We start from the raw sequence: 10,986 nt of genomic DNA, 5'->3' as shown, positions 1-10,986 counted from the left end.
GCCGGCGCCACCGGGCGGGCTTCCTGACGGCTGGGCGCGCGGACGGAGGCGGCGGCGTCGGGCAGGCCTCCGGGGGCGGGGGGCGGTCTGCCTCCCGACGGTTGAGGCTGAGCCGTTGTGGAAACGGCCGGGCGGCAGCGCCGGGGCCGGCGGGGGCGGACTCGGGCCGGGCCGTGCGGGCCTCGCGCCGATCGCGGGGCGAGGGGCTGTGGGGCCGGGGGCGGCGGACGGCGCGGCCGGCCGTACGGGAGACGCCGGCCAGGGCGGGGCGCGGGCGGCAGGTGAGGGGCCGGCGGGCCAGGGCGGCGTCTCGGAGCCGGGCGGGAGCTGCCCGCCGGCCGCCCCCGCGCCCTCCCGCTCAGGCCTGGACGCGGTGCGCCGCGCGGGGAGGGGGCTCGGCGTCCGGGCCCGCCGCCGGGCTCTCCCGCCGTGGGGAGGGCTGCGGTGCGCACGGACCCCTCTCCCGGGCCTGTCCCCGCCGTCCACTGCCCCGCGTCGTGAGAGGACGGCGCGCGTGTGGGGACAGGGCGGCGTTCGCTGTCGGGGCGGGGCGGGTTCCTGCCTCCCGCGTCCGTCCCCTCGGGGAGGGCTGTGTGCCCGCCGCGTCTGTCAGGGCGGCGGGTGCTTTCGAGCCGCCATCCTTTGTCTGCCCGCGTGGACGGCTTTCTTCGCCGGGCTCGGGGCGCCTGGGCGGACGCAGCCGCGCGCTGTGGGAAGGCCTCTTCGGCGCTGCCTTCCCGGGCCGGCGGGCGGCGTGGACGCGCACACGCGCTCGGGGCGGTCGGTCGGGAGGTGTGGCTGGTTGAGCGGATGGGGGGCCGGACCCGCGCTCTCTGGAAGCCGGGATGCACTCCGCCTCGGGAGGGAGGGAGGGAGGGGGCGGCCCCGGACTGAACCAGCGACTTCCCTGTGTGAGAGTCGGCCTGCGGAGATGCTGCCTTGCCTTTGCCTTGGCTGACTTCGTGCACGAAAGCGGGCTGGGAGGAAACCGTCTCCTTAGCGCGGCTGCCTCTTGGCGGCGAGTCCGTCTTGAGTCTCTGTCTCACGTGCTTGGTGAATGACGCTTAAATTCGAATTCGGACTGTTGTGGTAGTGAAGGCAGAAGGGCGCCGTGTGGCAGGCAGGCTGCCCCAGCGGGTGCTGGCCCCGGGGGCGGGTGCAGCTGGAGGCCCCCGCGATGTAATGTCGGTATTTAAACCTGTCGGTCAGGTTTTCAAGTTGTGAGATAAAATGATCTAGTCTTCAATTTCACAAGTACACCTTCATTCCAACAGAATGGAAAAATATGTGTAAGGCTGTTATTTTTATGACTGAGTGTTGGCGAATTATCAAAGATAGCTGACTGCGTTTTTTATGGCTATTTGCTGACAGACTGGTGAATTTTGGATAAGTAATGCAATAACCTGTGTAATTTATAAATTAGTATATATCCCATAAATTTTTTCATTTTAGCAAAATCTGTAAATACATTATAATCGAGACTTTTACTTATTTTGTGTTCTATTGAAATATGATTTAAGGATTAAAATATGTATTCCAAATATACTAACTTGAGTATATATTCATCAAAACATGAAATAAGTTTAAAAAGTAATTTTTCCTATAAAATTTTCTGAAATGTCAAATTTCTCTTAAAATTAAAGTAAAATACAAATTATTAATGAAAATTAATCTTAAATAAGAACTTTTAATAACATAATTTCTGAATAATTAACTCTTATTAAATATTTTTATAAAAATAAACAAGTCACCATTCTAGTGTTTGCTTGCCATCTAACTGCCATTGTGAAGAGTCCATTTAATGTTATGCAGTTTTTGTCTAGATTTACGTATGTACAAATTAAAGAATAATGTGTGTTGATTAGAACTCCAAAATGTTCCTCAGTCACCATGTGCAACTGTTGCAAATACTGTGCACTAAGTTGCTAGTACTTCCAGATCCACAACTTGGAATACAAAGAGAAGCAAGAAAATGGACAGGTAGCACTATTAGGAAGCAATTCTTCATTATGCAAGAATCTGCTGTATTCTTGCTCTGCTAGAGGAAGGATTTGACAGTTAATGTCATTTCCCTTACCTGAGCACTTAGGTTGCTCAAATTCTGCCTTTATTCTGAAGCAGAACCAAAATGTCTGTATCAGCAGACTTACAACCTTCTCTGCATTGTTTCAGCCTTCCCCTGAATTCTTTAAACTTTTTGTGTGTGTGGAAGATTTCTAACATATACAAAATAAACAGACGAGCATAATTAACTGCAGTCTCCTTTCAAAAACATAGGCAAGGAAAGTGTTTCTCTGGGGTCTGAAGGGTGTGAGTTATGAGAGTGAATGTGTTCATGGTTATAGGATTTGCTGCATCAGTATTGAGTACTGGATTGTGAGTGAACAGATTCTCATGTGCTCAATAAAATTATGTGTGTGCATGTAAGAGAGAGAGATGATCATGTACAAAAAATTATATCTATTTTTATGCCTTTGTACTTTTATGTCTTAAATCCTTCTGTATTGCAAAGTCATAGAGATATCCTCCTGTATTTCCTTCTAACAGTTTTTAAACATTTATATTAGTTAATTCATCTAGAGTTTATTTTTGTGAATGACAGGAGATAGAGGTCTAATTTTACTTTTTTCTGTATAATGAGTCGATTTTCCCAGTACCATTCTGATGTACCTCCTGTTTCTCTAATTTTCACTTCATCTATCTAATCTGCTTTTAAACCCATTCATTTATTCTTAATTTTATTATTGACTATTTTTGTTTCTGGAATTATTTGGTTCTCTTTCAAATTTTCTGTGGCCTTCCTTACTCCCGACCCCAGTTTCCAGTTCTCTGCCAAAAATCTCAGCTTTGTTTTATAATCTTTATGTACACAGTACTCATAGTTACTTGAAAGCATTTGCTCTAATAACTCTACCATCTGGAGGTCCTATGGGTCGGTTTCTTCTGGCTAGTTCTGCTGTTCTCACCTTTTAATAAATTTCATCCAAGTCTATGAATTGACCTTTTTTTAAATGTAAAGCATTTTTTTTTAAAAGATTGGCCCTGAGCTAACATCTGCTGCCAGTCTTCCTTTTTTTCCTTCTCCCCAAAGCCCCCCAGTACATAGTTGTATATTCTAGTTGTGGGACCTTCTAGTTGTGCTATGTGGGACGCCTCCTAAGCACGGCCTGATGAGCAGTGCTAGGTCTGCTTCCAGGATCCGAACTGGCGAAACCCTGGGCTGCCAAAGCAGAGCCCAGAGTGATTAAGCATGAACCTAACCAGGGGGACAGGCCCTGAATTGCACTTTTAAGTATTGTTTTGATTGTGTCCTATAGATTTTTATATGTACACATTTTCTAATTCACTTAAATATTTTGTCATTTCCATCTTTTTCTATTCCATGGACTATTCAAATGTACATATTTTAGTTTCCGAATATATAGGAAGTTCGAAGCTACCTTTGTAGCTGATTTCTACATTTATTGCATTGTGAGATCAGAGTATCTATTATATGTTGATTCTTTTGTATGCTTTTATTTGTTTTTGCTTTGGTGACTTAAGATTTTCCCTTTTATTTTCATTCAGAAATGTCCTCACAAGGTGTCTAAATGTACTTTTTCTTTTTTTTTTTAGAAGATTGGCACCTGAGCTAACATCTGTTGCCAATCTTTTTTTTTTTTTCTCCTCCTTCTTCTCCCCAAAGCCTCCCAGTACCTAATTGTATATTTCTAGTTGTGAGTGCCTCTGGTTGTTCTATGTGGGGTGCTGCCTCAGCATGGCCTGATGAATGGTGCCATGACCGTGCTCAGGATTCGAGCCAGTGAAACCCTGGGCCACCGAAGCAGAGCGCACGAACTTAACCACTAGGCCGTGGGTCGGCCCCTAGATGTACTTTTTCTTATTTATCTTCCTTGAGATTCAGTGGACTCTTTCTGTTTTTGGATATTTATATTTGTTTTAGGGAAGTTTTTGGCTGTTATTCATCTGTTGCCACCCCACTGTTCTTTTTTATTTTTTTAAGTTTCTAGAATTCTTATTGGATAGATATTGGAATATCTGCATCTCTCCTTCATATCTCAGCTTTGCTTCTATACATTTTATCATTTCATTCCTTTGTGATATTCTGGATCATATCCTCAACCCAGTCTTTATATCCCAAGGACTGTTCCCTCCTGAAGAAAGCCACCCCCCTAAGCTTTCAGGCTTATGATAGTGGCAATGATGGATGCTCAGGGGTCTCTAGCCTACGTTGTTCCTATTACGGTTTCTCATTAATCCCCCTGTTGATTGCTGACCTCCAATACTTATCTCTTACCTCCATATTTGAGATAATACTTTTCCTATATTTTTTTCTGTTTTATATCTATGAAGCAAGCTCATGTGTGTGTGTACGATATAACATTCTCAAATAGGACCAGGCTAAATTTCTATCTTTTGAGGTGAGTGAAAGAAAGAGTGAAGCCAAGTAGAAAATAGACACATCCCTTCTTGGGAGTTGGGGAGGCAAAGAATAGGTCTCTGCATTTCCAATATTTTCTGGGTCAAATTTCTCTGAGTCAGTTAAAATGATGAAATGACTACCAGCTATCTAGAGATCCTGTAATCATTGCTGGTGTACTGCAATTCCCAGCTAGCCGCAGACCTAGAATCACCCTTTTATTATTTAAGCCAGGGCAGACACAACCTGATGGGGCAAAAGCACAACCCCATCTGGGGCTGGATAGATTTGGATGAAGTAGCTGGACTCCTAGCTGCTTAACTGCAAGGGCTGGCCTTTGTTGTTTCATTCCTCTCACAATAACACAAACCCACATTTACTGATCCCATGTTTTGAACCCCACTTACGCATTTTGGCAAGAATTTACTGTACTTTTCAAAAGGCATATAAGTATAAATTACAAATAAAACTAAAGTCTGCTTTTGACAAATAACCAATTGCAGTTCTGTGTAACTCCCTACTCTTCCTCCCCGGTGAGCTGACAAACACTCTAACTGTCCTGAGTGATATGAGTGAATGTCTCTCTCTCTCCATGTACCCACATAATTATGTATATACTTACATACACCTACAGACAGAATCATAAATATACAGAGTTTCTTTTTTCCACATATATGAACATACTGTGTGTATCGTTTGGCAGTGTGTTTTTAATCACTTAAAATTCTTTGACTGCAAATATCTAAAATTCTGGTTTATTTTATTTAACTGTTCACAAAATTGTCATGTACCACATTTTATTTATTCATTCCTCACCCTCCCTCCCATTCACAGCTCCCATCTAAGTGCTTTTGAATTTTGCCAAACAACGCTGCAAAAACATCTGTAGACTTGGCTTCTTATGCACATAGAGCAGATCTTTCTCTGGGGATCAGATTTTTTTTCTCTAGAATTAATTTTTGGAAATGCAAGAGATTTTTTTGCTCATCCCTTTTGTATACCTTACATGTATGTCCTCATTGGCACTTAAATTTCTCTACTGACAGGTCTCCAAGAAAGTACACTATGACTAATGCTTCTTATTGTCCCACGGATACACAGTCCTATATTCCTCTTGGATTAATTAATTAATTGCCTCTTTGTTGGATTTCCTGGTGATTCCATTACAAAGGTCTTCATAGTACAGATTATTGTTAAATTGTACTAGTCCTGATGTATAGGAAAGATGATATTATTTCTTTTCCTTTATAGAGCTAACCTCCAGATTGTATTTGGAAGTGTTAGATGCTTTGTTCAGATTGTAGGTGGTGCTTAATGTACCGCTATTCTTTCCTGTTTCCATTCTCCTCTGAAGGAAAAATGTGCTTAGGTTATCTTTTCCTCACTCCTTTCATTGCATATTTGTAGTACTCATATATCGTGTTTTTGATGATATGCTTACATATTCTTCCCTTCTTAAATATTATTAGCCCGAATTTCCTTTAGATCTTAATACAAGATTAGCTTTCTTTGTGTTCCCAAAGTTGGAACAAATATAGCAGGAATCTGGTGAGGGAGGTCCAGGTTTGTATTGTTTCATTAACTAGTTTTGTGACCTTTTGGCAGGATTTCTGACATTTATTTAAATAATCTATAAAAAAGGGAAGGCTTGAGTAAATGATCTTCACACTTTCCTCCAGAAACTTCTTTGGCCAGATTCAAATGGGTAATTTCGTAAACAGTGAGGAACTTGAAGAAGCAATATTTATTGCCTTTGGTATAAGCAACAATGCTTATTTATGTGTAAGATTTTTAAACTTAAACATATAGAACGATGGTAAGATACAGAAAGTATCTGTTTTCTTTTATAGGTGTTTGTTTTGTCCTACTGTTTTAAAACTAAGTCAAAATGCCAATAAGACCAGATCTCCAGGTATGTAATCCTAGACCAAAAGGAAGTATTTTAATTCCTAAAGTAACTTTTTGTTTATTTATATGTATTAAGTGCCATATTTTTAAGAAAGACAAAGCTTACTTGTTTTTATGAAATGGTCAAGAGTAGAATAATTTAAAAAATAATGTTTTTCTTTCATTTTTTTCAATAGATTTGTTTTCAAAAGTTGTATTAAGAATATTTATAAAGTATTACAGATACTGATTATTTATATATGCTTTTTACATTGAAAAGAATTATGCAGTAATTAGTATATAACTTATGCCTGGATGTTTTTATATCAAGGTTTAAAATTGTAAGATACTTACATTTAGGTAAAGAATAAGTTTTAATATATCTATTTAACATGTATACAATTTACCACCAAGTCTGTGATTGGATTGCAGTATGAAAATTCCTTGTTAATGATGTAGTTTAATAGCAGGGATGGCATATTTTGTAAAGGTTATAAATGTATAATATAATAAATAATAAATTATATATATGTAATGCTTAAGTTATATTGGTTGGTATAGTTTCTAAAAAGTGCTTTTACCCATGTTTATGTTTTCTTGGGTTTTTTAAACTATTTAAACCTCATTAAGAAGTTCATAGTCAGATATGTTAGGGTTTTATCCATGGTGTTAAGTATTAGTTACTATAAAGTTGATTTTACTTCTTTCATTAACAGATTTTTGTTGATTTTGACATAATGATGCCTTTCCAATAAAAGATATGAAGAGGAAAATTAGTAAAATATGGTTTTCCTATGTAGACTCTTGTTATTATCATGGAAATTTAATCTCTAATTCCATTACTCCAAATTTAATAGTGGGAAGATTTATTTAATAAGTGAGTTGATATTTTATAAACTCTTGAGAATTTTCATGTGAAAACAATTCTCAAATTACTAGGATGCATAAGGTGACTAATTTTGATTTTAGTTCAAAATTTGTGCCATTAACTATATTTCTCTAGCAGCTGGAAAAATACATTGATGATGCTTTAAGAAAAAATGATTTCAAACCTTTGAAAACACTTTTACAAATTGATATTTGTGAAGATGTGAAGATTAAGTGCAGTAAACAGTTTTTCCACAAGTTGGATGACCTTATATGCAGGGTAAATATTCATTTTTGTTGAATGATTGTTAAAATTATTAGATAGCATTCTACTTTCTAGCAAGAAGTATTCCATTGAAAGAAATGAATAAAAAGGCTTTGGCAAGCTTGCCTATAATTATATAAATAAATGCTTATCTCACTACTTGCTAATTTTTTTTTTATTTGAGGAATCCCACATAACATGTTGAGCTGTTGTTTTCTGAATAAAAGATATAAAAAGCTGTGTTTACAAAGTCTTGCCATTATTCACTGTTTACCTGAACTGGGGAAAAATGGTTTACCTGTTTGAACTTTAAACAACTTGATCTATTTTTAAAAAGCCTATCAGCATATTCTTTATGTGAAATAGATAATGCTTGGTGCTTGTAAAAGTAAAACAAACAAATAAAAAAATCATGCAAAACCTTGGACTTGATTTATCATATGTAAGGCATTTTTATACATGTGAAAAAGTGATTATTGACAGTCTCTCTCAGTATCTGAGATTTGTTATGAATCTAAAAGATTGAGTAAAAATTTCTTGTAATTGTTAGTTAAATACATGGAGCTTTTTAGAATGGAAGGTAATGGATTAATTATATCATAGTCTAAAGTTTCTTGAATTTATACAGGTCTCCACTTTTGTGCTGAGTTTGTCATTCACTGGCTGAGTGGCTTTAGGCAAGCTGCTTTTTTTTTTTTTAAAGATTTTATTTTTTCCTTTTTCTCCCCAAAGCCCCCCAGTACATAGTTGTGCATTCTTCGTTGTGGGTTCTTCTAGTTGTGGCATGTGGGACGCTGCCTCAGCGTGGTCTGATGAGCAGTGCCATGTCGGCGCCCAGGATTCGAGCTAACGAAACACTGGGCCGCCTGCAGCGGAGCCCGCGAACTTAACCACTCGGCCACGGGGCCAAGCTGCTTTTTTTTAAAATCACACTTCTGTCCTTTGCAGTATGGAGGTTATGATAACGGTTGACTTTCAGGGTTTGTGAGGATTAAAAACTCCTAGCACAATGCCAGTTCCATATTATTGTGTTTAGAGATGTTTAAATGTATACTTTTCATTTCAGGAGCTTAATAAGAGGAATATCCAAACGGTTTCAATCATTTTGGTTTCTATTGGAAGATGTGGCAAAAATATCAGTATTTTGGGGCAAGCTGGACTTCTGGCTATGCTAAAACAAGGACTAGTCCAAAAGATAAGTATAGAATATGTAACATATTCATGTGAGGGAAATATGATTAAAGGTATACTTTCTATTATTGAAAATTATCGAAAAATAAATAATGTGAACTTTATATAAAACTTTAAGATAAAGTAAATATTTTTATAAACTGTGGTATATGATACAAAGATAAAGATCACAAGGAAACTCTGTATACAGGCTCCTTGATAATCATGTGAATTTAAGGTCACAAGACTCTTAAGAACTTTACTCGGTTTATTTTCTCTTTAGTTCATCTTAATCACTATTTAACTTTTTTTTTATATTGTTTATTGTCGATCTCTCATGCTAGAATGTAGGATTATGATTTTTGTCTGTTTTGGTTCATTATTGTATGCTCAGCATGGAGAACAGTACCTGGGACATAGTATGCACCCAAATATCTGAATTAATTCAGGTAAAATAATACCAAAACTTCTCAAATAGTAACAGTGTCAGAATAATCTAACTTGTGATGATTATTTTCACCTATTATATGAATATATCTGAAGTAGGAATTTGAAGGGGGAAATAAATGTCTTCTACCTGGAGTTAGGATTAACTTCATCCATTCCCATCTAAACAGTGGGAAAATATAGTGAGTTACCAAAAAACAAAAACAATGAAGATGTTTAAAAGCATAAACTCATGTTGATACAATACTGGAATTTTTATCTTTGGTGTTTCTTTATTCCTAGGTTTACTGTTAATACAAAGATAGATAAAAACATTCTTAAAATTATTAAAATTTAATTCAAAGCAACTAATGTATACATTTGTTTTTTTTTACATGGTTTCTTGGTTTGAAAAGTCCAAGGAAATTATTCTGAGTCAAGGAAATTCAACAGATGAAGCTGTCATAAATATGCTGGAAGACTTATTTGATCTTTTGATGGTAAAACTCACATTTGTCAACTGATACTGTAAAGCATGTGTTTATTTAAAAAGCAATTTGTATTGTATATGCCCTGAGTCTAAAAGTCACTAATAGATTGGTTAGTGACTTGGTTGAATTAGTCTATTCAGATTGTATAAAGCATTTATCCTGATTAGTATAATTAAATAATTAGTTAATAAGTAAAAGTTAAATAATTATATGGTGAGTTTAAATGTAATCTGTTATTTTAATACTATTTGTAATGGTTTATAATGTAAGAGAGTAAATTATAAATCAGATATTCACTTTCTTTTCAGGCCATACATGACATCAATGATGAAGGTACAGTAAACATTTTATTTCTATTGGAACAATAACTTGCTGTTAGAGTGTTAGAATAATTTTGCAGTTTTCATAGTATTGTCCAAATATGAGTAATTTATTATCTAATTCAGGAATTGATTAATTTTTTCAGTAAAGGACAAGGTAGTAAATATTTTAGGCTTTGTGAGCCAAGAAAAAAAATTGAGGATATTATGTAGGTACTTAGATAACAAAAGAGAAAACAAATTTCCACAGATGTTTTATTGATACAATTCAAGATATAATATTTGAGTACAATGTTTTTGTAATACAGAGCTACTAATGAGGAGAGTAGCACTCTTTTTTAAGGGGGTGGCATTTCACTTAATTAAGGTTCAAAGTTAATGGTTGCTGTTATCAAAATTGATTGCAAATGTTCATTTGTTCATGGTTATCTGTAATGAGATTTTATGTATATTGCATTAAAAAATACATTTTCATGCAGATAATGCCAAATACTGATATCAATTCATGAGCATGATTTTTAATTGAGCATATTCATCACTTGGAAAGCAATTATAGAATTATATTAGCTTCTTAATATTTGCCTTTTAGACTGTTATTGCATTGCAGATTAATCACTTTCAATTGAAAGTTAAATGGAAGCTCCTCAGTTGCACAGTAAAATAGATTTTGAAGTATGGAAATTTCCTTTGCACTTACATCAATGTCCAAAAATTTGGCTGGACCTGTAGTTGGAGCTTGGAAAAAAATATATACTCAGTTTCATCAAAATGACTCAACTGAAGTATGTTTCTGATATAAGCACTATTTTGCCTTGTAATTTTGGATTGAATTCCTTAAGAAAGATTATCAGCTCTGCAGCTCAAGCTAATTACCAAAGCCATTCAGTGGCAACTGATGGTGGCTAAATTCCTGAGAATGAATGAAATTCACCTTGACACTTCTGGTTCAATAGAACATGATAGATTCAAATATTTCCACAGAGTACCTGATGATGAATAATACAGCCTTACAAAAATTGGGAGTAGGTCAGATTTGGTTTGTGGGCCATAGTTTGCCAACCCTTAAGTTAATGGAATAAAATTTTCAGTCGTACACTGAGAAGGTAGAACACGTTCCAACTCATCTTTTCACTTGTGGCT

General features: G+C 37.5%; 1 protein-coding gene across 1 annotated transcript in view; it reads left to right on the top strand.

Moving 5' to 3' along the window:
• Nucleotides 1-10,986, top strand: part of SYCP2 (synaptonemal complex protein 2) — a 47,347-nt gene that overhangs the window by 5,425 nt on the left and 30,936 nt on the right. The window contains exons 2-6 of the mRNA XM_070486197.1: nucleotides 6,271-6,332; nucleotides 7,311-7,454; nucleotides 8,506-8,636; nucleotides 9,433-9,535; nucleotides 9,835-9,859. Of these exons, the coding sequence (XP_070342298.1) occupies nucleotides 6,309-6,332; nucleotides 7,311-7,454; nucleotides 8,506-8,636; nucleotides 9,433-9,535; nucleotides 9,835-9,859 (427 nt within the window). The 5' untranslated portion in view covers nucleotides 6,271-6,308. The remainder of the gene's footprint in view (nucleotides 1-6,270; nucleotides 6,333-7,310; nucleotides 7,455-8,505; nucleotides 8,637-9,432; nucleotides 9,536-9,834; nucleotides 9,860-10,986) is intronic.

Source organism: Equus asinus, chromosome 15 (assembly GCF_041296235.1).
Source record: "Equus asinus isolate D_3611 breed Donkey chromosome 15, EquAss-T2T_v2, whole genome shotgun sequence".
NCBI classification, from domain to species: Eukaryota; Metazoa; Chordata; class Mammalia; order Perissodactyla; family Equidae; genus Equus; species Equus asinus.
This window is presented reverse-complemented; position numbering and strand designations above follow the sequence as displayed.